The 26,884-nt window shown below is 43.5% G+C and overlaps 1 protein-coding gene across 15 annotated transcripts in view; it reads right to left on the bottom strand.

The window, feature by feature from the left end:
* The window catches only part of ARHGEF3 (Rho guanine nucleotide exchange factor 3), a 353,777-nt gene that overhangs the window by 7,803 nt on the left and 319,090 nt on the right, over positions 1-26,884 (bottom strand). For 14 of the 15 annotated variants that reach the window (XM_064274347.1, XM_064274349.1, XM_023547600.2 and 11 more), the window contains 6 exons: positions 18,303-18,473; positions 14,980-15,042; positions 12,767-12,863; positions 12,527-12,603; positions 7,354-7,611; positions 920-1,090 (listed from right to left, as the gene is read on the bottom strand). In XM_064274347.1, coding sequence (XP_064130417.1) covers positions 920-1,090; positions 7,354-7,611; positions 12,527-12,603; positions 12,767-12,863; positions 14,980-15,042; positions 18,303-18,473 — 837 coding nt within the window. The remainder of the gene's footprint in view (positions 1-919; positions 1,091-7,353; positions 7,612-12,526; positions 12,604-12,766; positions 12,864-14,979; positions 15,043-18,302; positions 18,474-26,884) is intronic. The other variant, XM_064274348.1, reaches the window with a different exon arrangement.

Below are 26,884 nucleotides of genomic sequence, written 5' to 3'. Positions count from 1 at the left end.
AGGAAGGAAATGCTCCAGGAAAGGGCTGCACAGGTTTCCACGACAGCAGAGGAGTAAGAGCTTCGATATCTCAGGAATAAAAGCCAGGAAACGGGACACCTACAGGTCAGAGCTAGAGAGGCAGCCGGTGAAGGCAGGCTATTACTTCAAACAAACAGACAGACAAACAGGTCTTGAAATGTCAGTCTGTGGGTGGGTGCTGATCCACGAGAAAGAAAAGGGTTTTCATAAAGCTAAATGCATTCAATTTAAGAGTTATCTGTTTTTCTGAGGTCAAATCCCTTCAACATCTTGCTAAAATCACCCTTTATTTTCTGAAATCAAAGTGCGAGGAGATGTTAACTGTTACTTATTTGTTTTTCAAGGTCGAGATCAAACAAAATAAAAAGTTGGCAACCCTATGTTGATTTCCAAAATTCTTTCTGAATGTGTACTGGCCCATGGGGGGAAAAATTTATTCTTATGACGTAAAAGACACTGGAAAAATAATTTTTGTCTGAAAACTAACCATGGATAGGGTTCTGTCTTGAAAGAAGTACAGCCAAAATGCTCATTAGAAGCAAAGATGATGAGAATTTGTCTCACATACTTTGAACACGTTACCAGGAGGGACCAGTTTCTGGTGAAGGACATCATGCTTGGTAAAGCAGAGGGTCAGCAAAAAAAGAGGAAGACCTTCAATGAGATGGACTGACATAGTGGCTGCAACAATGGGCTCAAGCATAATAATGATTGTGAGGATGGCACAGGACTGAGCAGTGTTTTGTTCTGTTGTACACAGGGTCGCTGTGAGTCGGAACCGACTCCATGGCACCTAACAACACCCACATGGATTGGGGAGTCAGAGTAAGGGGAGGTTCAGCAGCAGAGCATCGCATGCGGCACAGGATGTGACCGCTGAAGGAGACCAACCACGTACCACGCCTCGGTTGTTCTTCAGTTCGCCGTGACAACACAGCACTCTTGAGCTGTCGATCAGAGAGTCTTTCTGGCCGTCCTCCAAGTAAAGCAGCCGTTCTTTGTAATAGCGGCATTCAGATTCCCCAGTCTTGGTGTTGATTTCTGCCACGATTCCCTGAATGATGTTTATCTGTGGAAACAAAGAGGAAAGTACGGGGGAGGTAAGCAAACCATCCACGCCAACAAGTCTCAGGTGCTTGGCCTCGAAGATCACCAAGGCATACCGGGATCTAAATTCTGGGATCCTGTCATCTAAGTTGCGACTCTGGGAGAAGGGGGAATAATAAAATGCTTTCAATATGTTGTATCTCTATTTAGATACACACACACACACACACACACATATATATTTGTATAACCACACCAAACTTGTTGCCGTTAAGTAGATTCTGACTCATAGTGACCTTATAGGACAGAGTAGAACTGCCCCACAGGGTTTCTAAGAAGCAGCTGGTGGATCTGAACTACCAACCTTTTTGTTAGCAGCCAAGCTCTTAACCACTGTGCCACCAGGGCCCTGAACTGCAATAAATAACAGTAAAACAAACCAGTCTCTGAATAGCAAGGTTCTAACAGAGGCCTTTACTTAGCAAGAAGCTTCCAGATCTTGTAACAAACTAATGTGGTCATGAATTCTCTCCAGGGTTGTTAAGTGAGGACTAGTGAAAAGATACCTTCTGCCCAAAGCAACTGGGTGAAAACTTTTACCAGTTATAACTTTTGTATTTTCATACAAGTTTCTTTTCCCCCAATATTTTATTATTCAAAAATTAAACATCTGTAAGAGTTAAAGCATTGTACAGTGAACATCCATATGCCCACCACCTAGACTCTCCAACATTTTGCTATATTTGCTTTATCATACATCTCTCCATTCACCCATTCTTATCTTTCTGATACATTTCAAAGCAAGCTGCAGATATTAGTACCTCTAGAACATCAGCATCATATCATTAACTACAGTTCAATATTTGTTTATGCTTCCTTTATCTATTTACTTTTTGACCTAGTGTAATTTTGAGAGACCTTTGATACAAGTTTGAAAGAAGGTCTTAACAGCAACAAGCTGAAGCCCAAGAGTGCACTCTAGGGACGGATGCATAACCTGCTCACTTCTGTAGATATTACGAATTTCAAAAATCATCTATTCTTTTCTCTATTTCCCAAATTTTGGCGATAGCACCATTTTGCTAACAAGAAATAACACATTATTAAAAAACAAACAAAAAAACAGGCTCCTTAAAAGAAGTTTTTTGGCCTTGATGTCAACCTAATTTCAAACACAAATCCTATAAAATTAATCTGAGTTTTATAGCCACAAAACAATGAATAAATAGCAGAATACTTTGGTATACTGGAACCCCTGATAGCATTGTGGGTAAGAGCTCGATTGCTAACCAAAAGGTCGAGAGTTCAAAACTACCAGCCGCTCCTCGGAAACTCTATGGGGCAGTTCTACCCTGTCCTGTGGGGTCGCTATGAGTTGGAATTGACTCGACGGCAATGGGTTTGGCTTTTCTTTTTTTTTGGTTTTGGTATACTAACTTTGTTTGTTTCCATTCCCCCTTTCTTGGTTTTTATCGTACTTTCAAAAGAAAAAAGGAAATTTCACAAGCTAAAGATATGACTCAGGCTTCAAACTAATTCAACTAATGCTTGTTGAGGAGCCGTACAGTGGTTAAGTGCTTGGCGGCCTATCTAAAGGTCGGCAGGTAGAACCCACCAGCCGCTCCACAGGAGAGAGGTGTTGCAGTCTGCTTCTGTAAAGATTACATCCTTGGAAACTCTATGGGACAGCTCTACCCTGTCCTACAGGGTCGCTATGAGTCAAAACCGACTCAGCGGCAATGGGTTTGGTTTTTGGATAATGCTTGTTGAACACCTGCTTGGTGTTAGACCGGGTATTCAAGGAAATGAGACAGGGTCCCTACCCTCAAGACATTTATAATACAGAGGAAGCCTTTGAACAATTGATTTACAACTATCTTACCTGTTGACCTTCCTACACTTTTAACATGTAGTAGAATCCATGCTTTTTCCTTGACTTTAAAGATTTTGGCATTAATTAATAATCTTATCAGTTAACTATTACTAAGTGTACCTGGACGGCACAAATTAACCAGGACTTTAATTTTCTGAGTTTCCTGCCAAGTATCCAGGAAACCAGAAAGATCCACTACAGGCATAGAAATGTGTTCATTTCCTCATTTAACTCAGGAACTGGACAGCTGGCAAATCACATGGAGATTAATAAAATCCAATGTCATAGTGGTTCCTTAGGCAGCTATGACTACTTCCAAACGCTGCTTCTTTCCGGTGTGTTTATTAAAGAGTACAGAGAGACACGACACAGAAGGAATCAGTGTTATCACTGCAGATTCTATGTGTACATTTAGAATAGCACCTCCAGGTCTGCCTGCTTTTATTCAAAATACTGTTTTGTATTTACATCCACCTGAACACCACCAGGGTTTAATCCCTCTGCACTGGTTCTTGGGAGGGATTTATTTTGCAGGATTGCAGGCAGAAAGAAATAAAGTTACATTCAGCAGATTGCCAAGGGCAGTCCCGGTAGTTGTGCATTTAAATGAAACTCACTGTTGCTTTTCTCACCAGGGTTCAAACTGAAGAGGAAGAAGCAGTGAAAGGAGATGGTGGGAGATATCTGCTGACAGTACCTGGATTAAGCCCACACATCTGGAATCATCCTCCTCAAACTGGGACCTGAAAGCCCTGTCTGTCTAGCCCTGTGGGGTAGTATCATCTACTCGTTGGCTCCCGCCATGAACCAAGCCTTAACTGCTGGTGCGTCAAAAGCAGGACTGTTCTTTCCATTGATTCCAGTGATTTTTTTTTAAAGCAGTTGGGGAACAGTGGGAGGTGGGGCGAAGAGATGGTCTGTAGGATCATTTTTTGGCCAAAACAATCCTCAGAATTTAAAATGTCAACCAACCAGTTCTCTGGAACATCTAAATATCCAAAGTTCTATTTTAAGAAGCTCTCTTCTGGGGGAAATTTCTATTAAGTCTCCAAAACCCTATTAAGAAATTACAATAAAGGTGTGGTTATTGATGCACTGCATTAAAAGCAAGACCTGTGTTTAGATCCAATCGCAGGACTGAATGTAATCAACTCCCTTGGTGTCGAGGCAATGTGCTTAGCACGCTCTGATTTTTCCGTTTTCATAGATGGAAACATTTATTTAGGGAACATTTAAGTTAAGCTACATGGGTTCTTTGGGCTTTATGGTTATCACACATTCACAGTGCACCCAAGAGCACAGGGCTAAATATTTCTGCTCATCTGGGGTAATGCTGTAAGGATTTTGAAAAGAAGGGAAAACAAATTGCTGTGCCTATCCGTAGAAGGGGCTCTGGTGGTGCAGCGGTTAAGTGCTTGGCTGCTAACCAAAAGGTTGGTGGTTCGAACTCACCAGCCCCATCAGTGGGGGAGAGATGTGGCAGTCTGCTTCTGTAAAGATTTACAGCCTTGGAAACCCTACAGGGCAGAGTAGAACTGAGCCGGAATCAACTCGACAGCAGTGGGTTTACTGTGTAGAGACCGCTTGCTCTGCAGACATTTTCAAAAGCAAGTACACTGTGCTTCATGCACAGATCTGCCTGAATAAATCAGGTACCGATGAGACTTGTGAAAATGGCTCCACGTTTCCTGCACTGGGGAAACTGGTTGCTGGTACGCGCTTCCACACTGCAAACAATCCTGTTCTTATCTGTTTTGAAATTCAAACATTAGCTCACAGAATGCTTTAAAAAAAAAAAAAAAAAGTAGTATTCTCTCATGTTGCACATTAAAAAAAGAGATCTTTACAATAAAACTCAGAACAGGCTCATATGCTTCAAAACAGTACTGTTTTTCCCATTCCTGCAGACTGCACTCTTGCTGGATGAAGTATGGACAGGAGGCAACTCTATCACACTCTTCTCAGAAACAAAAACAGACATGATGAAGTGGGGGCGGGCCTCATGCCTGGTGCCTGTGTCCCCCATCTATGCTGGATGGGGGGCCTGGTTTGAGTGCCTCAGGCTGCCAGACTCGGTGAACACCTCATGAATCAAGAGAGGGTCTTTCCTCACTCTTCTCTATCACTCCTTGGAGACACCTGGCCCAGCTCTGTACCTTTGAGGAATCTCCACAAAGCCTGGGGGCCAGACAGCTCTCCTCAATTCCAAAGGCAACAGCAGCTGAAAGAAGGGGCCAGGCCTTTGGCTCCACGGCATAGGATCACATAGGATCAAACTAAAGTTGAAAAAGGAAGAATGGAATAGACAGGGTTCGAATGTCAACTCTGTCACTTGCTGGCTCTGGGCCTTAATCCTCCAAGTCTCTTCTGGAAAATGGTCCTAATAAGACCAGCTATCTCACAGGTTGGGTCTTAGTCATCTAGTGCTGCTGTAACAGAAATACCACAAGTGGATAGCTTTAACAAAGAGAAGTTTATTCTCTTACAGTCCAGTAAGCTAGAAGTCCGAATTCAGGGCGCCAGCTCCAGGAGAAGGCTTTCTCTCTCTGTCGGCTCTCCAGGAAGGTCCTTGTCACCAGTCTTCCCTTGGTCTGGGAGCATCTCAGCGCAGGAACCTTAGGTCCAAAGAGTGCGCTCTGCTTTCTTGGTGGTATGAGGTCCCCATGTCTTTCTGCCTGCTTCTCTCTTTTATATCTCAAAACAGACTGGCTTAAGACACTATCTAATCTTATAGATCTCATCAATATAACTGCCACCAATCCATCTCATTACATCATAGTGATAGGATTTGTAACACAGGGAAATCACATCAGATAACAAAATGGCAGACAATCACATGATACTGGGAATCCTGACCTAGCCAAGTTGAAAGATATTTTGAGGGCACACAATTCAATCCATGCCAGGTTGCTACAAGGATTAAATGAGACATAGAAGCTATGTAAGGCAATACACAAAGGTGATTTGCAAGGTACTCAATAAATGTCAGCAGCTAATACCATTATTATTACTATTATGGGTGTTGGTATTATTACATATCTCCTCCTTCTGTTATTGTACCAGATCCAATCAGGGAGTAAGCCCTGTTGATTTTCCCCCTGAATCAGTCTCTTAGTCTCCATCTCCACTGCCACATCCCTGCTCAAAGTTCCACAACTTCACACCTGGACCACTGCAGCATCCTCCCAACCTGCTTCCCTGTCAGCAAGCTCTTCCTCCTCCACCTCCTTGTTCTACAGACAAAGGGAGTAACTTGCCCAAGGTCACATAGCTTGTAAGTGAATGCCACGCTGAACGTGGCATTCCCTACTTAGGAAACAAACCAACCAATCTTCAATTAATTACAGAATAAAGGAAACATTTCCCAATTTGATATTTAAAAATTCCCTATAACCAGACCAGAAGAGCCCTGGTGGTGCGGTGGGTAAGTGCTTGGCTGCTAACTGAAAGGCTGGTGGTTCAAATCCACACAGCAGCTCCTAGAAGAAAGATCTGGTCATCTGCTTCCATAAAGATTACAGCCGGGGAAACCCTATAGGGCAGCTGCACTCTCTTATAGGTCACTATGAGTCTGAATTGACTCGACATCGACACGTTTAGGTTTTATAACCCGATCTGGGCCCATGTCTTCTGCCTCATCTCCCGCTGCTGCCTCAGAGTATCCTCAATCCCAGATGGCTCCATGATACTCCCCAGGCATGACCTGCCCTGTCATTTCTCTACATCTTTGCTCAGACCTTTGCTCCTCCTGGCACGCCATCTCCTCTGCCCTGCCTAAAGGCCACCCCAGCTAGAAACGAGCTCTCTGAGTGGAATGCTCACAGTATGCAATATTCTCATGATACAGACCCCATTATTCCTGGTCTTCAATTGCTGCTAGCGAAGAATCCATAATTCCCAAGTCACCCACTCAATAAGCATTTCTGGACAAACAGTCTGCTGGTAAGCAGGATGCCTGACTGGGCACTCCACTACAGTTGGGATCAAGGGGAGCTAGGGCTTAAATGCATGTTGACCTCATGAATGGGCTTTGGGCCTAAGGCACAAGGAACTCCCCTTTTCCAATTAAATAAAAATCTTCCTTTTAAAATCTCCACAGAGATGCTAACTCTTAGTAAGCAGCTGTAACAAATGGATTATAGTCACCTAGACAGAACAAAGACATTTTAGAATCAAAAGAACCTTACAGTGCATTTCAAGTAAATAATGCATTTTAAAAGGTTAGGAAACTAACGCACAGACAGGAGAAGTGACTTACAAAATTCCAATGTGGTTGATGGCGGAGCCAGGCCTGGAACCCAAGATTCCTGAGTCCCATACACCTGCAGGCTCTTCCATTAACTCACTTACCCAGTCCACGAACCACTACGCGGGCAAAAACAAGTGAGGAGAGACAGAATAGACAGACTTACTGCTTCTTCCAGGTGCTGCTGATCTGGGTTATCATTTGGTGTGTGCCTCAAGATTTCTCGAAGAAGCAGAGGGTATTTCACCAGGCGGCTTCTTGGAATATCAAGGAAATTCCAGAGGTCTAGTTTGCGGCTAAAGGGGGATTCTAAACATCGCTGCAGGAAGTCTTGGACTCTGTGGTCTTGTTTTTTGTGGTCCAGTAGAGCTTTGGCAGCTACCTGATTGCTGCAGTAGCTGTCGTAGGAGCTGAGACAAGGCAGCTAGGAAAAGAAAACCAAAAGAGGGTTGGAGTGTTAAAATGAGCTCTAAAGCCACAAGCTGCCATCACCCTTGGGGACTGAACAAACATCTAACTAGTCTCCAGGCCTGGCCAACATTCCTTTCTCTGCATGGCTGGAAGGGACCAGAGGAATTCTTCAAAATGGCAGGCAACTGACAGCTTTCCTAGGTTCCAGCTTGCTTGCACTCATTTTCTTAGCTGCACTTGCTTTCTTGATTGTTAAGACCCCTGTCACGATTCACTTGCATTTTCTGCCAATTTAAGCTAAAAATGAAAGACCTGGAATTATCGGACATGTTTACACTGCAGAATTGTTATAACCTTCCAAAAGTATCTGGTGAGAGAGCCTCTTATGCTTAGAGGATTTCTATTAAAAGTAGTCACAAGAAACTCATTTAGAAGACTTAGCGGCACAAAAAGCAAGCCAGCAGTCAGACTCCGCAGCCTGGCCCTTTGCCTGGCTCCATGCAAGCGCCTCTAGGTTAGCTTAAGATTACCTGATTCCAAAGCCACCCAATTACAAAGGGCCCCAAGATGTTAAAGCAAAATTATGATTAGTGAAAAATCAGATTCAGAGAGCATTTAGAAAAATCTCTTAAATTAGCTCTGACATGCCAAGAATGATTCTTGGCTATACTTAATGGTTACCATCACAATAACCAGCAAAGGACAATTTAAGCTTAAAGACCACAGAATATTCCAACTCCACTGCCTTCCTTCCAGCAAAATGCTAATCCCCCTGACATATCCCATCAGCCACATCGTGCAAACACAGTGCCAGAGACTCAGTGAAAGGGCTGTTCGCTGCTCACTTGCACCCCTCCGTGTGAGACGGTCCCTAGGCTCAGCATCCTAACACAGGGGCTGTCAGCCTCCAGATAGCGACCAGAAACCATTAAATGTGGCCAGTGGCCTGGCTGCTTTTCTTCTCTCCCTTGGCCTAGAAAGCTACATTCATGGTGACACCTGCTTTGTGGAGGGATTCCACGCAAGACCGTGTCTTTCATTTCTTCATCCTCAGTACTCTGCACTGGGCCTAATATACAGCAGACTCTGTGCTCTGGATGAATAGATAAGTGAACATGTCCTGGATTACCAGGTTAGATTATAATTGATGGTTTGGGAACATCGTTTAAAAATAAAGCATGGTGGCATCTGAACTATGATCAAAGTTTAAATATTCTGCTGTGTATTTTACACCCTTATTGAAGTCATTTTCTCAGTGACTGAAACAAACAAAAAAAAAACATACAAAGGAAGTAATGTTTAAGAGTTCACAGTTGAGCCTAATGTTCCTTGAAAGTGTCTACCTTCCTTACATGTTATAAGAACCTCTACTTGTGGTTTTTTTTTTTTTTAAAAAAAGCTGAAATTCTTTTCTCAAACCTTATATTGAAAAGTAATGATAATTAGTACTTATACACACACACACACACACACACACACAGCCCCACACCCTAGATGGGGTATTGTAGCTTGTAATTTAGATTTTCAGAGTTAATTAAAAAGGGCCTCAGGCCCTCTTAGTTTTGTTTCCACTTCCTTGCCTTTTAAAAAGACCTGGACATGCCCAATGTTTTCATTTTGAAGAAATAAATCAGCAGTAACCATCGGATGTAAACTAGCCCCTACCACACGGTTGCTGACTGTCCAATGGGGCGTTAAGCTCTCTGATCCTGCAGCCCGGCTGCCATGGCAACCGTGTCAGGCTGTGGTCCTGTGTTTACACCCGACAGGGTGCTGCTTCCTGGGCATGACCTGAAAGGCTCTCTCGTTCAGCCCACTGGAGTGAAAAGGCCCCAAGTGAACTTGAACTAACTTGACAGGAGATGAAGAGTATATACATCTTGGTTTCAAAATACATACCCACTCACTTATTACAGTAAATGAGTAAGTGGATGAGGGGTGGTAATGCAGTGGATAAGAGTACAAACCCTGGAGTCAAAGAGGATCAGGTTCAAAGCTAAGTTGGACACTAAATAGTTCGGTGACCCTTCTGAGCCTTGGTTTCTCTGCTTATAAAACGCATACTTCCTCTTTCTTAATAAGACATAAAATGCGTAGCACGGAGCTTGGCCCATGGTAAATAATAATATAAGTACAAGTATCATTATTATTTGTCCCAAGAATTTTTTTTTTTAAAGAAACTGGTTCATAGAAGCAAAGTACTTGCTCAGCTGGAGACAAAACTAGAGTCTGAAGCCTGTTCTCTTCCTGGGTCAAAGCTCTGACCCACGTGTATCTCTTTAAATAGGCTGTCAAGAATTCATAAAGGAAATTCTCTCACTGTTTAGAAATTCTATCTCCCCAACATTCTGAAAAGAGACAGAACAACAACAACAAAAATTCTTTTGCTTCCATGTCCCCTGCCCTTCTCTTTGAAATTAAAATGTAATTAGAACCCAAATTAACATGAGAACGTGCCTTGGAGAGCTTATAAATTATTTTATTACTTAAAAAATGTCAGCAGGATGCTAAGTCACTTGGGGAGGTATTTCTTTTTGTCAGGAAGGCTTACGCCAGCAGCTGACCTGTGTGGGGGTGAGGGGGTGTGCGCGTGTGTGTGTGTGGCTGATCTTCACTAACCAGGGTGGTTCCCTGAGAAAAAGCAACCCTTCTGTTTAAGGTCTTCAGAGTAAAGTAATTGATTCATTCTAAGGTCAAAAGGACTGGTCAGGGCTGTTTCACTTGCGAGGCTCACTTGTTCAAAAGGGTTTTTTTTGTTGTTTTTTTCCTTTTCGGGGGGAAATAAATCAATTTTTCATGGATCGAATGGGCTCTGACTTTTCTCATTCAAAGTCTGCTAAGATGTTTATTTTGTTCTCTTAAAAAGACCAGAACTCAAAGAGATGTACAGCTTGGTTACAGTTCCCACTCACACAGACACATCTGCAGTTAAAAGAGCAAAAAACATTTAACAGCTCATCAGGCCTGATAAATAAGGGCCCTTTCTCATGAGATCTGGTAACAAGAGGCCAGTTGTTTAATCACAGGCTGCTCTTCAAGCTTTAAGTCTCTATTTGAAGTCTGAAGGGTCCAGATAGCAATGAACCAGCATGGACACACTTGTTTCGGGTATGTGCAGAAAAGGACTGCCAAAGATGCCACCGATGAAACAAATTTCCTAACAAAAGTAACCAGCATTTCCTTCAGAAAAAATGAATAAAAAGGCATATTCCTACGATTTTGCTTCTGGCACGAACTGACAATTTGTGTATGATGCTTAAAGAAACCATGCAGTTGTAGTTTGCCATCTTGTCCTAAAACAGCAGACACTATGCTAATTCTTGAGTGGAGCCTTACCACCCCCTACTCCATTCCATCACAGCAGTCCAGGCTCGGAAGTTCAGGAAATACTGAGGCAGAACCTCTTCTCATTACCCCATTTGTCTTCAGCTGCCTGTTTCTCTTTAGAGAAAATTTCTTTGTGGCTCATAATAAAATGAAAGTCAAAAATATAAGGCAAATAATCTCTCCTGAAACATTAAGGCACATTTTCTAAATTATTCATCTTAGAATATTACTTGCCTTACAGGCACCCTTGGGATATTTCAGCCTCAATGCTAAAACTGACTCCCAGGCTAAAGCAATCCAAGTCACGAAACGCTCAAAGTTTCTTGATCAAGGCAGTGATCAAAATGCAGAAGTTAAACTAAGAGAGCAGTGTCAAAGCTTTCTGTATGTCCGTATGGCATCCAGGCAAGGTAACTGGGTTTAATCAGTAAAACCTTTTGCCATCAAGTTGATTCTGACTCGTGGCGACCCTGTGTTATGTCAGAGTAGAACTGTGCTCCACAGAGTTTTCAATGTCTGATTTTCTCACAAGTAAATTACCAGGCCTTCCTTTGGAGGTGCCTCGGGGTGGACTTGAACCTCCAATCTTTTGGTTAGCGGCTGAGTGGGTTAACTGTTTGCACCAAATGGGTTTTAGGAAGGTTAAGGTAACTGGATAAAGAGAACTCACATGGCAATACTAGGATTCACAACCTTTACAACACTCTCCAAACAGAGAAATAACCTCTAATACTTGCTGTCATGGCACTTCCTACCGACTTTCCTGGAACACTGTGTGGATCAGAGGACAAGGGAACTAACCCTGCCTGGAAGAAGTCATCAAAGTAAACTGCTTTCACTACCTGCTTCATAACAAATGACAAACACCTGGAGCGGGGGTGGAACATTCACACGCTCAGAGGAGGAACAGGGTGTGGTAGGTACTGTGGCAAAATAGAGTGTGTGCAGGTCTTGCCTAAAGTAAATTAAACAAACAACATTATGCCCTCCAATATACAACAAATTCAGCCCCAGGACCATAAACTTACAACTCCCAATCTAATGTCTCAGAGCATTTCTTTGTTTAATTAGAAAAGGCAAATAGGCTAAGTTGAGATAAAGGTCAGCATATACCCAGCTCTCCTATAAAGATACTTACGAGCAGGTACATACGAAACATGAGCAGCATTTAGTTACTACCTTGTTTATGGAACCGCATTTTGACCATGAGATTTTTTTTAGGCTGAACAAAAGCTTTTTTGGTGATGGACAAGAATATGTTCATCAATTTTTACTGGACTAGAAGGCTAATAATTATATTAGTAATTGGCCTGAATTGAACATTAATTAGTTTTATTTTGTTGGATGTGAAAATAATAGTTTCAGGTACACCTTTACTTATTTTATTGCAAAAAGGTCAGATTATCTTCAAATATACTAAATTTATAACAATTTTTTTCATGCTTTGAAGACCTAAAACCTAAATTTTTACTAGGAATTTGCTATTTTATTTTTTTTCTGATGTGAAACCCGTATTTGCCAATTAAAAAGTCTAGATAGAATGCAAGTCCATCTAAATGACTGACATTGACCCTCAACCAACACCAGAGAACTTTTCTTACCCAGCCAACGAGGATGGGACCGACATGCTCCGTTGAGCCATCAGGCTTCCGAATATCTCGAAGCTGACGAAGGAGATCTGGCAAAAAACAAGCAGAACACTGACTGTGTTAGGCATTCAAACATGAACAGGGCTGGAAGTGGGCTCTGGGTTACGCATGTTATTACATAATCATTGACTCATTATAAGACAAGTCAATTAAGGCTACAAGTCACGACTCATTCTGGGAACAAAACTATACCTTCGTGTAGGGGGATTAGAGAGTCCAGTGTTCCAAAAATCTGATTCAGCTCTTGTTCCGTCATGATGGAGAGTTTCAGCATGGGGTCATGATAGGCCTGCACGAGAAAGGCAAGAGATGGAAGCAAGCCTTTAACGTCCGAGGAGGTAAGCAAGTAAACAACAACAAACAGGTAAGGTAAATAAATGGCTCCTGAGAGGCCCTATGAATGACCAAACACATGGCTCTCCCCAACAACTTCTCCCACAATGCTGCAGAAACCGCGGATGGTGTGGCTACAGGACAGTCCAGTACTGCCTTCAGCCTTCTGTGGGTTGTTGAAAACCAAACCAGATTAAAAAAAAAAAAGAAGAGCTTTTTAATTTTATCATACATCTAGGGAAGGGCACAAATCTCTTAAGTGTGGAGCAGATTTGATTGGTAAAATGTTTTAAAAATCAACTTCATTGAAGATCCTGCAGGCTGAAAAATTCCTACTTTATACAAAACAAGTTATCAGCTGGGTCTTTTACAATTGAACCCTATTCTAAAAAAATAAAAAAAGTGACTAGTGCCCTTTACTGTTGATTCAAAGCAAACACACCAAAACCTCTGCCACCAGCCGTATCATCTGTTATTACAGATAATTAAACAATAATAACATACAATTATACGCAGGGCAATGTAATAGTATGGAGCCCTGGTGGCGCAGTGGTTGAGAGCTACGGCTGCTAACCAAAAGGCTGGCAGTTGGACTCCACCAATGGCTCCTTCGAAACCCTGCGGGGTACTCTGCTCTGTCCTATAGGGTTGCCATGAGTCAGAATCAACTCAACGGCAATGGGTATAGGTAACAGCATACGAAGACTCAGGACAGTCTCTGCCTTCAAGAAATTTAAAGCTGATTGGGAAGATAAAAAACAAGGCACATGGAAAATTATAAACTTAAAAAGTAGTTGAAGGAGAGATGTCACATAGCAGCAAAAATGATCAAATCGTAACTGCTGTAGAGGATCAGAGACAGGCTGGAGTAGTTGAGGGAGGTTCTGAAGAGGAGCTGCCTGGCACAGAGGTGGAGGCAATATACGTCGTGAAGAAGGAACTGAGATTTGAGCTGGTTCCCAGAGGATGCCGGGATTTGGACGGTTGAAAGGAAAGGGAAGGGTATACTAGTAAGATAAGGACACCATGTGCAAAAGGATGACGGTAAAACATCTTAAGCAGTTGGGTTTGGGAATCACTGATGCAGGAAGGGGGAGCTGGACATATGACCAGCAAGACTTCTCCCTGGGTTAGATGTGTTCTTTGTCCTCTCCTTCCTCCTCCTCCTCCAGCCCTGCCTAACACCCAGTTTCTTGGCTGTGTCCATGCAAAGCCTGGATTGCCGTCTCGCAGGAATGCTACAAAGGAGGCTTGGGATCAGCAGAAGGTTGAACTAAGGACCGTTAAGGAAAGGAGGCACTCTTCCAAATCTGAGATTCTTTGAGGAGGCTGCCAATATCAGAGGACAGAGTCTGGATTTTAATCTCCATGCCAGAGGAACCACATGAATGGAAAGATTTTTGAGGATAGTTTATCGTCAAGAGGCATGGGTCCCCCGCAAATCCAAATGATTAAAAAACAAATTTCCATATACCTGTTGTCATCAAGTTGATTCTGACTCATAGTGACCCTATAGGACACAGTAGAACTGCCCCATATGGTTTCCAAGGAGCAGCTGGAGGATTCAAACTGCCGACCATTTGGTTAGCAGGCAAAAGCTTAACCACTGCACTACCAGGGTCCCAAATTTCCATATAAAAGACCCCAAATTACATAACAGTATGCAACTGACCCACTTAACCACTTCATCCACTTTCTGAGACTCAGTGACTTTATTTCTAAGGCAGAGCTGCAAGCTGAGACACCTGCTCGTCCTCTCCCACAGATAAGGAGGCCCTTCATCTGAGGATTCCAGGACAACGGACTACACGGCCAGGCCTCCATGAACATTTTGCTGATTTAAAATTAAGTATTCTCTGAGGTACATTACACATGCAGAGAAGAACCCCTAAGGGTGCCTGGCCCAGAAAGCTATTCCACCTTCTTCTTTTGAGCTGTTTTCCCCACTGCTTGGTTTGGGGTGGCAGGTCTTCCTCTTAGTCATAAAGAGGGTACTCATAAAGCACAACCTGTGAGATTCCTCAGAGGAAAGAACGTGAGGTGACTCAGATGACCACCAGGTTTAAATTTACCTTTTTTGCTAATTTCAAGTCCTCTATCAAGTCTTCTTCTCCTTGGGAAAGCTCAAAGATGGCCTGCAAGGAAAGAGAGAATGCATTCACTCAACCTTCCCTAGGCTTAGGGACCAGCTTCAAAGAGTGATAGTGCCAGTCTTTGAAGCCCCAAATCTACTCATTTCTGTTAAAAGTTCAGTTGTTGTTAGGTGCCATTCAGTCGACTCGGACTCATAGCGATCCCATGTGACAGAGTAGAACCGCCTCATTGGGTTTTCTTGGCTGTAATCTTTACGAGAGCAGATGGCCAGGTCTTTCTCCCACCAAGCTGCTTAACCATTTGCATCACCAGGGCTCCTCAAAAAGTTCAGTTAACTTGGAGCAAATGCATCTAGTGGGAAGATTTTTGCAAAACTTCTGTATAATCCGCTTCTCTGTCTGTGGGAGAAAGAGGTACCACATGTGTTTCTAATCCAGTGAGTCATCTTTCATGTTACAGAATTCTGATGCAGCCAAGTAAGAAGGAACTATTTTAGGTAAAATTGTTACAGTTTGGGCCATGGATTCCACATTTTTGTTGTGAGTGGGAATCATAAGACATGATTCAGGGTCTGTTGTCAGAGGAGCCTTGGCGGCACGATGGTTAAAGCATTTGGCTGCTAACTAAAAGGTCAGAGATTGGAATCTACAGTTGCTCCATAGGAGAAAGATTTGGCAATCTGCTTCTGTAAAGATTTACAGCCTTGGAAACCCTCTGGGGCAGCTCTACTTTGTCCTACAGAGTCTCTATGAGTCAGAACTGACTCAACAGCAGTGGGTCTCTTTTTTTTTTTTTTTGTCTCAGAGATGCACGTGGCAGGATTAATTGGGCATCACATTTGTCTTCCTTCAACAGAAGGTGAATCTCAGCAGAAAGTTTTATTCCTATCAGCTACTCATCTTGAGGCAGAGATTGTATGAGGAATCCAGTATTTCATCACCCTAAATGTCTGACAAAGTTAATTCATTCTAAATTACTTCTCAACCCCACAAGGTACAATATAAATAAAATTATAGGAGCCGGCTGTGTGCAAGAGTGGGTAAATGTACCGTCTCTAATTTGCCTCTATTAAGCCATCATAATTCAAAAAGCAATGATGCAGAGAATACTCATTTTTACCTGGGAGTCAAAACTCTTGGCAAAAATTACATGTTAAAGAATTGCAAATTTGTAAAGATAGTTCAGGTATCACTGCATTTCTTTCAGGCTACGGGGAAGAAGCCAGCAGGCTTTGGGTACACACTCCATCTCAGGGGTTGGTAGAATGGAGGACAATAAGTGTGCTCTCTGGCAAAGCAAGTGGAGGCAGGAGGCTGGGATGGAGGAGAACACAAAGGGACCTCCATGTCAGGCCCTCCTGATACTCTATTTAAAAAAACCCAAAAGCTTCTTATTTTGAAATAAATATAGACCTATAAGAAGTTGCAAAAAAATAGTACGGAGAGGCTCTGTGTACCCCTCAGCCAGCTTCTCCCAGTGACGGCATCTTGTCTAACTATAGCGCATTATCAAAACCAGGGAAAGGAATGGCACAATACAACCAACTAGACTTGACTTGGACCTTCCTCAGACGTCTATTTACTAGAGACTCATTGCACAATGCAGTCCCAGAAGAGGTAAACCACAGAACTCAACACTGGGAAATACAAACTATGCAGTCAGGTGTCTGTGGTGGGGTTGCACGGTGTCCCGTGAAGACCACTGAGTGTTGGAACAGGACAAGAGATGGGTTCAAATTCTGACTCTGCATCTTACTAGTGGATGGCCTTTATTCATGGTGCGTTCATAATTTCCTCATCTGCAGAATTAATTCACTCATATTAACTTACTTATTCATTGATTCTCGTTTTCTCTCTCCCTGTCTCTTTTCTTTCCTCTAACACATTATACAAGTTATACGCTGTTAACACTTGGGAAAATACAGACAAGCATGAAGAACAAAACTTAAAACTATCCATAACACCATCTTGTTAACCATGGTTAAGATTTTGCCCTATTTCTTCCCAGGAATTTTTCAGTGCATCTATTATTTTTTAAATGCTTTATTCAGTTTTGGATAAACAATGCATTTACAGGGTTCAAAATTTAAAGTGTACAAATGGGCACATGGTGAACAATTTCCTTTTCCATCTCCTTCCTCCAGCCACCCAGTTCCCCTCCCGGCAACGACCTTACAAGTTCCCTTATGTCTTTCGGAAATATTTTATGGTTCTACAAGCTAATGCATACCTACACGCACCCATACATTTTTCTTTCTTTTTTACATAACAGCCGCACACAATGTGCCCTATTTCACGTCCTGCTTTGTCCGCCCAGGCATACATCCATATCAGCACTTTTTCATGTATTTCTACAGCCGTATAGTGTTCTGTGCATGGAGGCTCATTATTTAAGCAGCCTCTGGTCAGACTCTTTCCCCACTAGTACTATTACCAACACGACTGCAATAAGCAACCTTGTGCATACAGCTTTTCACCTGTATACAGGTGGGCCTGGCAGATAAATTCTGCTGAATCAAAAAGGATCTAGGGAACTTTCAAGCACCCCCTTTTGCCAGTGTCAAGCTCTCCACAAAAAATAGATATCCCACAAATTTCTAGATGATGCACACAGGAAGTGTTCAGCAGAGCCTGACACACAGCAAGGCCTCTGTAACGGATAATATTACCACAGCCACTTAAGGCTACGGATACAGAAAGCTTACAGGGAATGAAAATAACCTCACTCCATAGAAAATTAAGTTTTCTACAAAGCTGAATCAATCAAATTTTCATAAACTGAATATTTACAAAATATTCTAGAAGTTGCTGAGTCTCTGGGTGGTGAAACGGTTAATGTGCTTGGCTGTTAACCAAAAGGCTGGAGGGTTGAGTCCACCCGGAGGATTGGAAGAAAGGCCTGGTGATCTACTTCTGAAAAATCAGCTGTTGAAAACACCATGGAGCATAACTCTATTCTGACACACATGGGGTTCCATGTGCGAGAATCAACTCAACGGCAACCGGTCAACTTGTTAGAAGTTGCTACCGAAATATAAATAAAGTGATTATCTTTCTGAACCCCAGGATCCTAAATAGGCACTTCCTAATTTGCCTTCTTAGTAATTACAGATTTTGACATCGGTTCCCACCCAGTTGCACACTAGTTTCTCAGTTCCCTCCACAAGCTCTGACACCCTTTTGTCCTCCTTTTACAAATGTAATGAAGAACTGACTTGGGAACTGCAGCAGGGACCCCAGGGTGGCTTCTACGTTTGCCTTTCTTCAAAACACATTGCCAGTTCCACAGGCCCCGAGCCTACCTCCTGACGTTTGATTTCCTTGGATGTGAGCATTTGATTGACACACACGTCGAAGGTCTCACTCCACAGCTTGCTGTCTCTTCTCTTCGTGCTCGAAGGGGCAGCATTTCGGGACCAGGGTCGGGGGGCGAGGATGTCAGGCCGGCTCTCACTGCGGAAGCTGATGGAGCGCTGAACAATGAGGAAAATAAACTGTCACGGGAGCAGCAGCAGGACTGGGTGGGCCATTTGAGTGGCTTCCTGCCGCTGACAGAACATAAATCACACATTCACAAGAAAAGAGGACGCTGCCACAGGGCCTTTGGAAAGCAGGGCATTGTCTTGAGCCTACGTGCTAAGGAACACTGCCAGCAGGCTACTTTTGCACACGTGCTGGGAGTATCCGTTCTGTGTGACCCTGATACCAAGTGTACCACAGCAGCAGAACGTGCCAGGCCAAACTCACGCACGAAGGCAGCTCTCAGATAAGCTACTGGCACTGTTTTTTTCCACTGGAAATCTCCCCCTCTTCAGAACAGCAGTGGATGTGTTTTTTTTTTTTTTTTTCTTAAAACACATTTAGTACTCCCTCCCATTATCCTTGGGTACCACTTTTTACATGGTTTGGGTGAGCTCACCCAGTCCTGACCAATAGGAGTATTCCACCACCCAGGTTAGGGATGGGCATATAACCCAAGTATAGCCAGAGTGTGCCCTCAGATTTGTTACGTGATTCATAGGAGAAAGAGCTCAAGAGATAACCTAAGTGGGAGCTTCTTGCAGTAACTCCCTCTGGCCACATGGAAAAGTCTGTCTGCTGTAGGAGACAAAGCAGGGACACACAGAATGGAAGATGGAGCAGGAGAGACCAGGGGTGGGAGAGGAAGGGAGGGAGCGAACAAGCTTTGTTTGAGTGCCTGGATCCTACTATGCCTGAAGCCAGAAGAGCCCACTCTTGGGTGTTTTAGTTACGTGGCCTTTCTGTTTAATATCAGCTGGGATTCTGTCAACCGCAAAAGCCCTAACTAATACAGATACTAAATACCATCTTGGCAGCAAATGATCTCTGTCCTTGAGGTAGTTCCTAATTTTCCAAAGAGGCCCTGGTAGATTTTTGGGTGGTCCAATAAAACGACGTCCACCCTGGTGGCTGAAACATGCTATCACCACACTATTCATGATTCATCGTCATGAGGAACGCAAATGATGGGGAAGAAGGTTGAGTGCATCACCTTCAGCATTCATCCTAGAAGATTTATTTCAACACACTCATTAGAAACTCTGCCGCAGCAACGAGGTATTGCTATACCCAAAATCTCATTCTTATTTAGCAAGTGCTCTCTGTCATGTTCCCTGTGGGCTTCAGTATGAAGTTCCAACTGTGGCACAGAAAGCCTCTTAATCTGACTGCAAGTCTACCTACCTACAGATCCCGGATCATCTCCTTCTACCACCCACGCATGAGCCCTCTCTCTGTGCTTCCTTTAAGCATTCTTCCCTGCCCAGAATACTTTTCCTTCACTTCCCAGCTGGCTAACTCTTAACTGTCCTCAGGACACAACTCAAACATCACCTTCTCCAGGAAGCCCTCACCAGTGCTCTCCTAACTTCTCCCAGGGCAATTTGGACATACTTCTGCTATAGCAATGATCACATTTTATAGTTTATTGGCCACCTGCTCTGAACTATAAACTTCCTGCAGGCAGGAACTAATTTTGTATATTACGGATGAACCATCATCACTAAGACATTTTAAGGTAGTTTCCAAATACTAAGATTCAACAATAAAATTCAAGAAAGTAAAGATATTTTAAAGAGAACTATCTAAGCTAAGGAGTCCTGGTGGTGCTAAGTGCCCGGTTAACTGCTCAGCTGTTAATCAAAAGGTCGGCAGATCGAATTCACCAGCTGCTCCTTGGAAACCCTATGGAGCAGTTCTCCTCTGTCCTGTAGGGTTGCTATGAGTCTCAACCAACTTGAGAGCAATTCGTTTTTTTATGCAAGCCAAGGGCATTGTTAAATGAGTTATAATTCACCAGCTTGATGGAATATTATACAACTATTTTAACAATTCTGAGACAATTTGCCAGGTAAAAAAATGCTTTGATGTAAGTAAAAATAAAATCAGGACTAAAATCTGTATACAAACACTTTATAATGACAAAAAAAAAAAAGTACAGGTGAGCAAACAAAGAAAGACAACGCCATAAAATTATTTTGTTTTCATGATAACATTATAGGTGACTTTTGACCTAGCTTACAAATTTTTATAATCTAGGAAGAACAGATAAATGGAAATTGTAAAAAGAAACCGCCGAGGAACTTCAGGGTATTACCATGAGGTTGCAGGGGCAGGAAGCTAACACTGTTTGAAGTAGCAACATGAATCCCTTAGTCCAGCACAGCCTCTGGGCTGGTGAATGAACTCATCAGACTTTGCTGGACGAGCCTACTCAGGAGATCAAGAAAGTGCATCCGCCAGATACACAGCTCACTAATAGGGCCCTGCAAACCCCTGTGATGTCTCGACAACAGGCCCTTCCAACCAGTGATCAGACTCATGCATGCAGATCCTTGGCACTAACAATCAATTAACCACAGGCACTAAAAGGTCAAAACCAACGCAGTGAGTCATTGCGTCGCTCATCTCAGTTTGTGGTTCTGGTGCCAGCAGGGATGGGAGTTAAAGGGCACAAAGAAAGGAAAACATGAAAAAGAAGACTCAAAACGATAGTTTCTACTTTCACTTGAGAGAATCAACAACCCATCCCATTACATTTTCAGTCCCCCAACAACGTCAAACTCCCCAACACCAGTGTGGAAGTAATTTATGCTAACTTTAAATTTTCATACATGACCAAAAGGGTATGAAATTAAGCACAAACCAAAAACCAAATCTGTTGCCTTCGAGTCGATTCTGACTCACAGTGACCCTATAGGACAGGGTAGAATTGCCCCAAAGAGTTTCCAAGACTGTAAACCCTTACAGAAGCAGACCGCCACATCTTTGTTCCGCAAAGCGGCTGGTGGGTTCAAACTACCGACCTTTAGTTTAGCAGCTGAGTGCTTAGCCACTGTGCCACCAGAGCTCCTTGGGATTAAGTACAAGCGCCCGTGCTTCCCAAGTCCACTTCGCAGAAGTAACCACTGTTTAGTGTCTACATTTTTCTATGCATTTGCTAACATTCACAGGAAACAGTGTTTTCTCTTCTCACTCAATATCTTTCCATGTTAGTACATAAAATTCATTCTCTCTCTTTTAAAAAATTTTTTGTGGTGAAGTTCCCATAACATTGAACTAACCTTTTTAAAATGAACAATTCAGTGGCTTTAGGACATTCACAATGTGGTGCAACCCCCCCTCCCCCCAGTTCCAGGACATTTCCATCGCTCCAAAGTCACTCGTGCTTTTTAGTGTCTGCAGAGCTGAGTGTTCCATGGTCACGTAGGACCACACTGATTTAATCAGTCCCCAACCGACAGACATTAAAGTTGTTTCCAGGGTCCGGTTATTACAAAAGTTGCCTTGGGGAACATCCTTTGTGCATTTATGATAAGACAGGTAGCTTCCTTTAGAAGAATTCCTTGGTTTAAAAGGACATCAACATTTTAATGTTCAACAGGTGCTACCAAACCGACCTAACAGCTGTTCAACTTTATCATCCAAGAGAAAGGTCTATCATAGCGCAATTTTCCCACACTCTTATCCTCTGGGTATTATTATCAGCGTGACAGGCTGAACACCCACACCTGAATTTCAGTTTCATGTTAGGAACATAAGTGGAGTTGATTACATTCTTACGTACTAATTGAAAAATTTCCCCGAGTTGCAGGTTTTCTTCTCTCACAGCTTGAGAAAAAAAGAGAAAGGTGAGCCATACTGGATGGGCTCTATCATTACAAACTCCTTGTTCTGGGTTTTCCTGAGTGACCACTGAACTTGGGGAAATATGTGGGGAGGGAAGGAATGAAGTTCACCACTTAGATCTTGGAGGGTCCATTATGTGCTGGCCTGTGCTTGGCACTTCTGATGGGTTCTCTTGATCCTCACAACCACCGTGCAAGGTAGAGGTTTATCCCCATTCTACTGATGAGCAAACTGAGGCTCAGGGAGGCCTAAGAGACTTGGATGGGTAGAATTCAGAACCAGATCTGTTTGGTTCCAAAGCCTGAGCTCTTTCTAGCTACCATGGGGGCTTCATCCACTGTTTATACACAAATCATGCATTATGGAAAGGTTTCACTGAGGTGAAACCGGGCTCCTGCCTCCTAGGAGTTTAAATCTAGTTAAGAAGAGAGGATGCGTTTGCTCAGTTTTAGGACTAATGACTAAGTGGCTCTTAGACTCATCAAACTACAGATTTATACCTTTAGGTAAAAACAACACCCCCCCCCCAAACCTGCAGCCTTCCTGTCCATTCTGACATGTGGCAACCCCATGTGTTACAGAGTATAACTGCTCCATAGTGTTTCCTTCGTTGCAATCTTTATGGAAGCAGATTGCCAAGGCTTTCTTCTGTGGCGCTGCTAGGTGGGTTTGAACCGCCAACCTTTAGGTTACCAGTCAAGCACAAACCATATGCACCACCCAGGGACCCCACTGTTAGTTAGGTGGGGTTAAAACATACATTTTGCCTTTTCTCATTCCACACAGGAGGATAGGAAGGTGCTGAAAGGAAAAGAAGCCCAAAGGAGAAATAAAGAACATTGGTCAGGTGTCTGGTCAGCAGTTGGCTGGCCCAGCCAGGGGCAGGCGCTCCCGTCAGCAGTGAGCACACACCATGACCTCCACCTCCACCAGTCATCAGTACACCTGGGCACGACTGTAGGTGAGGACTAGGTGGGGGAGGGACAAGTGATTACTACTATAAGAAAAAACCCAAAGAGGAGGATGCTACTTGAGAGAGGAGAGCAGCCGCGTCCCTCCATTGCCCCCCGCCCCCGCACCGCCTGGCCCCTCCCTGCTTTATTTTCCCATGTGATGGATGACGTCATTTACTACCTTGTTTGTTTCCCACATGTCCGTCTCCGCCCCAAAAAAGGTAAGCTCCTGGACAGAGGGATCTCCACCTGCCCTGTTCACCAGTAGATTCACCAGAACCTGGCACACAGTAGTGCCTTAACACACTTTGCTTAATCAGTGAATGAATAGCATGTTTGCTGTGTGTGGGCACTGTGAGGGGGGTTTTAAGGCACTGCTACACACCCGAGGGGTATGGATTCTTGCCCTCATTTTACAGATAAGGAAACCTGAGGCTCTGAGAGGGTAACACCTTGCTGAAGGTCACGCAGCAAAGGAACGGTGTCCCAAAATTTGAGCTCAGGTCCATGGTAAACTCGGAATGTCAATGCAGATCTGGTCTATCTCATTCCAAATTCTCCCATATTTTAGCCAGTATTCTATCCTGCTTTACTTAGATTCACAGTACATGGGGTACATGTGTCCAAGTGGACAAGTTTCAGACTCAGTCTCTGGCAGGATTTCTGAACCTTGCCACCACTGACATTTTGGATGAGGTAATTGCTTATCATCCTGTACATTGTAGGATGTCTGGCAGCATGCCTGGCCTCGAACCATTAGATACCAGTAGCACCCTCCACCTCACATATGACAATCAAACCATCTGCAGATATTAGCCAAAGTCCTCTGGGTTGAGCAACACTGATCTGTGGTGACCAGAAGAAGCCCACCTCAAAGTGAGGGACCCAGGCTTGGGAGGGACCACGTAACAACAGACAGACAGACACACACACAGATCACCCTGGGTGTGGGGACTTTGGAACTGGAATGAAAAATGTTCCAGAACAAGCAGGAGTTTCCATGAGGGAATCTGGCTGAGCAAATGAGCCAAAAAATCAAAGCTCGTAATTGCTGGCAGCTAAAACAACATGGCTGTAGCAGGCAGGGATAATGCAGACACGGGAAATAGGTGCTGTTTGTGCCTCCACCGGGATGTGGAAAAGACACATAAGGTGCAGAGAGAGCTGCCTGTCCGGTGGGAAAAGGGGGCCCCTTTACACGTGTCAGAGGAAAGGTAAACCAGTGGGTTAGATCACAATGGGGCTGATCTGACTTGTCAGCCGCCCGTTCAGTGGGGTGCTCCCTTGCCCTTTTCCAAAAACAGAAGGTCTCCACAGCCAAAGACAACATGCTCTGATAAAGAGAGTGCAAGCAGGGAAATTCTCTACCCTTGCTGTTCTGACCACAAATTGCTATTTTTTAGCAGATGGGTTATTATTAAATGGATTGGAGGTTAGGGTGGAGCTGGGAGAGGAAAATACATTCCTAAATTGTCACTGCAATAGATTAAACCAAAATGTACAATGTCTATGGTCGGGGTCTGAAAACGCTCTGGTAGTCCTGGAGAAGTCTCTCATAGAAGGCTTGACTACAGCAATTAACCTAAAATGAGAAATAACGCTTCCCAGCTGTGTGGCCCGGGTAACGGCTGATCCTCATACTTATCCTAGGAGAAGCACTGGCAGGTTCTCCTGTTTTGCCCTTTCACCAGTTACCAGTTGTCCTTGAGTTGCCTCTGACTCATGGTGACCCCACGTGTGTCAGAGCAGAACTGTGCTCCATAGGGTTTTCAATGTCTGCCTCTTTGGACGCAGATCACCAGCCAGGTCTTTCTTCCAAGGCAGCTCTGGGTGGACTTGAACCGCCAACCTTTTGGTTAGGAGCTGAAGTGTGCTAACCATTTGTACCACCTGGGGCTCCTTCTGCCCTTTTAACAGATAAGAAATCCAAGTGCCAGAGTATTAAGTGACTGGCAGAGTAAGTGTTAGAATAGGAACCGAGGCCAGTCTTTCAACACCAAAACATAGGCTTGGGTTAAGAACACAGGCTTTGGAGTAAAACAGAGGTGGGCTGACGACAATGCAATGGCTGAGGGACCTCGGGGAAGTTAATCTCTCTGGATCTCAGCTGCCTCACCTGTGAAAGGGACCTAAGAAGCAGCTCACAAAGCTGTAGCGAGGATGAGGATTAGATACGTCAAGGCCTTAGCCCAGTGCCTGGAAGATGATCAGCAGGAAATGGATGGAACTCTCACTGCTGTTATGCTATGGTGCGCCCTGAAACCATTACAGCTTGTGTACCTACGCTTGCATTCACGGGCCAACAGCAGACATACCTCTGAGCAGCTTTAACGGGAAGTGCTTTGAGACCTCGGTTAAGAAAACCCATGGGAGGAGAAAAGCCCTCAAAGGACAGTGTTGTTTATGAAAACAAAAGATCAAGAAATAGCCTAACATGCCCAACAATAGGGATTAAATAAATTTATAGTACAACTATAAAATAGGAGCCTGGATGGTGCAGTGGTTAAAGGCTTGGCTGCTAACCAGAAGTTCGGCGGTTCGAACCCACTAGTTGTTCTGCAGGAGAAAGATGTGGCAGTCTGCTTCCGTGAAGATTTACAGCCTTGGAAACCCTATGAGCAGTCCTACTCTGTTCTACAGGGTCACTATGAGTCAGAATCGACTCGACGGCAACAGGTTTTACACATAAAATGGAATATTATACAGCGTTAAAGAATCATTCTTTTTGAGAAAAACTTGACTGATAAGGGGAAAGGCTCACAATGTAGAGTTAAGAAAAGGAAGATTCCCACTTAAAATACAAGAAAATATTAACAGGAGTTATCCCTGAATGGTGGGCCTACAGATGATTTTTATCTTTATACATTTCTTACCTACATTTATTTTCCAGATTTTGCATAATAGATACCATGAAAAAAACAGATGTGAAAGACCACGAGCACCGAGTCAGAAGTGTTGCTATAAACACACAAGCATGGGTAGGGAATCTGGTGAGTTCACGCACATTGAGAAACATGCTAAATGGGCACCCGATCAATTCATAATCGACGAATATCAAATCCCACAGCCTCAACACAAGGAGAGGCCTTCCGTGGCTGAAGAGACCCTGAGAGGAATGAATGAAATGTTGAAGAAAATATTCAGGTCCAGTGTGACAAAAATATTATTCAATTTGCTTAGTGGAAGCTCAAATTAGGAAGCCCTCCAGAGGCTCGGGGCCGCAGCCTGACCATTATCATCGGGCACTGTGAAATGGCTTTTGCATGAGAATCTTAGTGACAAAATATTCCACGAGCTGAAAATGGACTCTCCCCAAGGCAAACAGAGTAAGAACAGCAGCAAGGTGTGATGCTCCAGATAGAAAATCGGGTGATTATTTTTAGAGCCTGGAGAACTGCAAGCTTTACAATGACCTAACTTTGACCTCTTAAGAAAGCCTACCCTTAGTCAAAGCACTGTACTAGGCCCTACAGTATCCCAGCTTCAGCCGTTATTGCTGTGTGGCCTTTGGCAAGGATTTCCACCTCTCTGAGCTTCAGGTTTCTTCCCTATATAGTGGTGACGAATGCTGCCTTACAGAGTTGTGGAGGAGATGAAACGAGGTGAAGAATTTTGCACAGGACCTGGCTCACTGAAAATACTCAATTAATGAGAACTGTTATTATTAAATAAAAGGTGACAAACTTTAAATTACTCCAGTCAACGATTACAATCGTCTACTACTCCTAAGTATAAAGAAGAGCCAAGAGCCAGGCATTTCTTATGATACGGAATCCAGGTCA

This window comes from Loxodonta africana, chromosome 22 (genome assembly GCF_030014295.1).
Source record: "Loxodonta africana isolate mLoxAfr1 chromosome 22, mLoxAfr1.hap2, whole genome shotgun sequence".
Lineage (NCBI taxonomy): Eukaryota > Metazoa > Chordata > Mammalia > Proboscidea > Elephantidae > Loxodonta > Loxodonta africana.
This window is presented reverse-complemented; position numbering and strand designations above follow the sequence as displayed.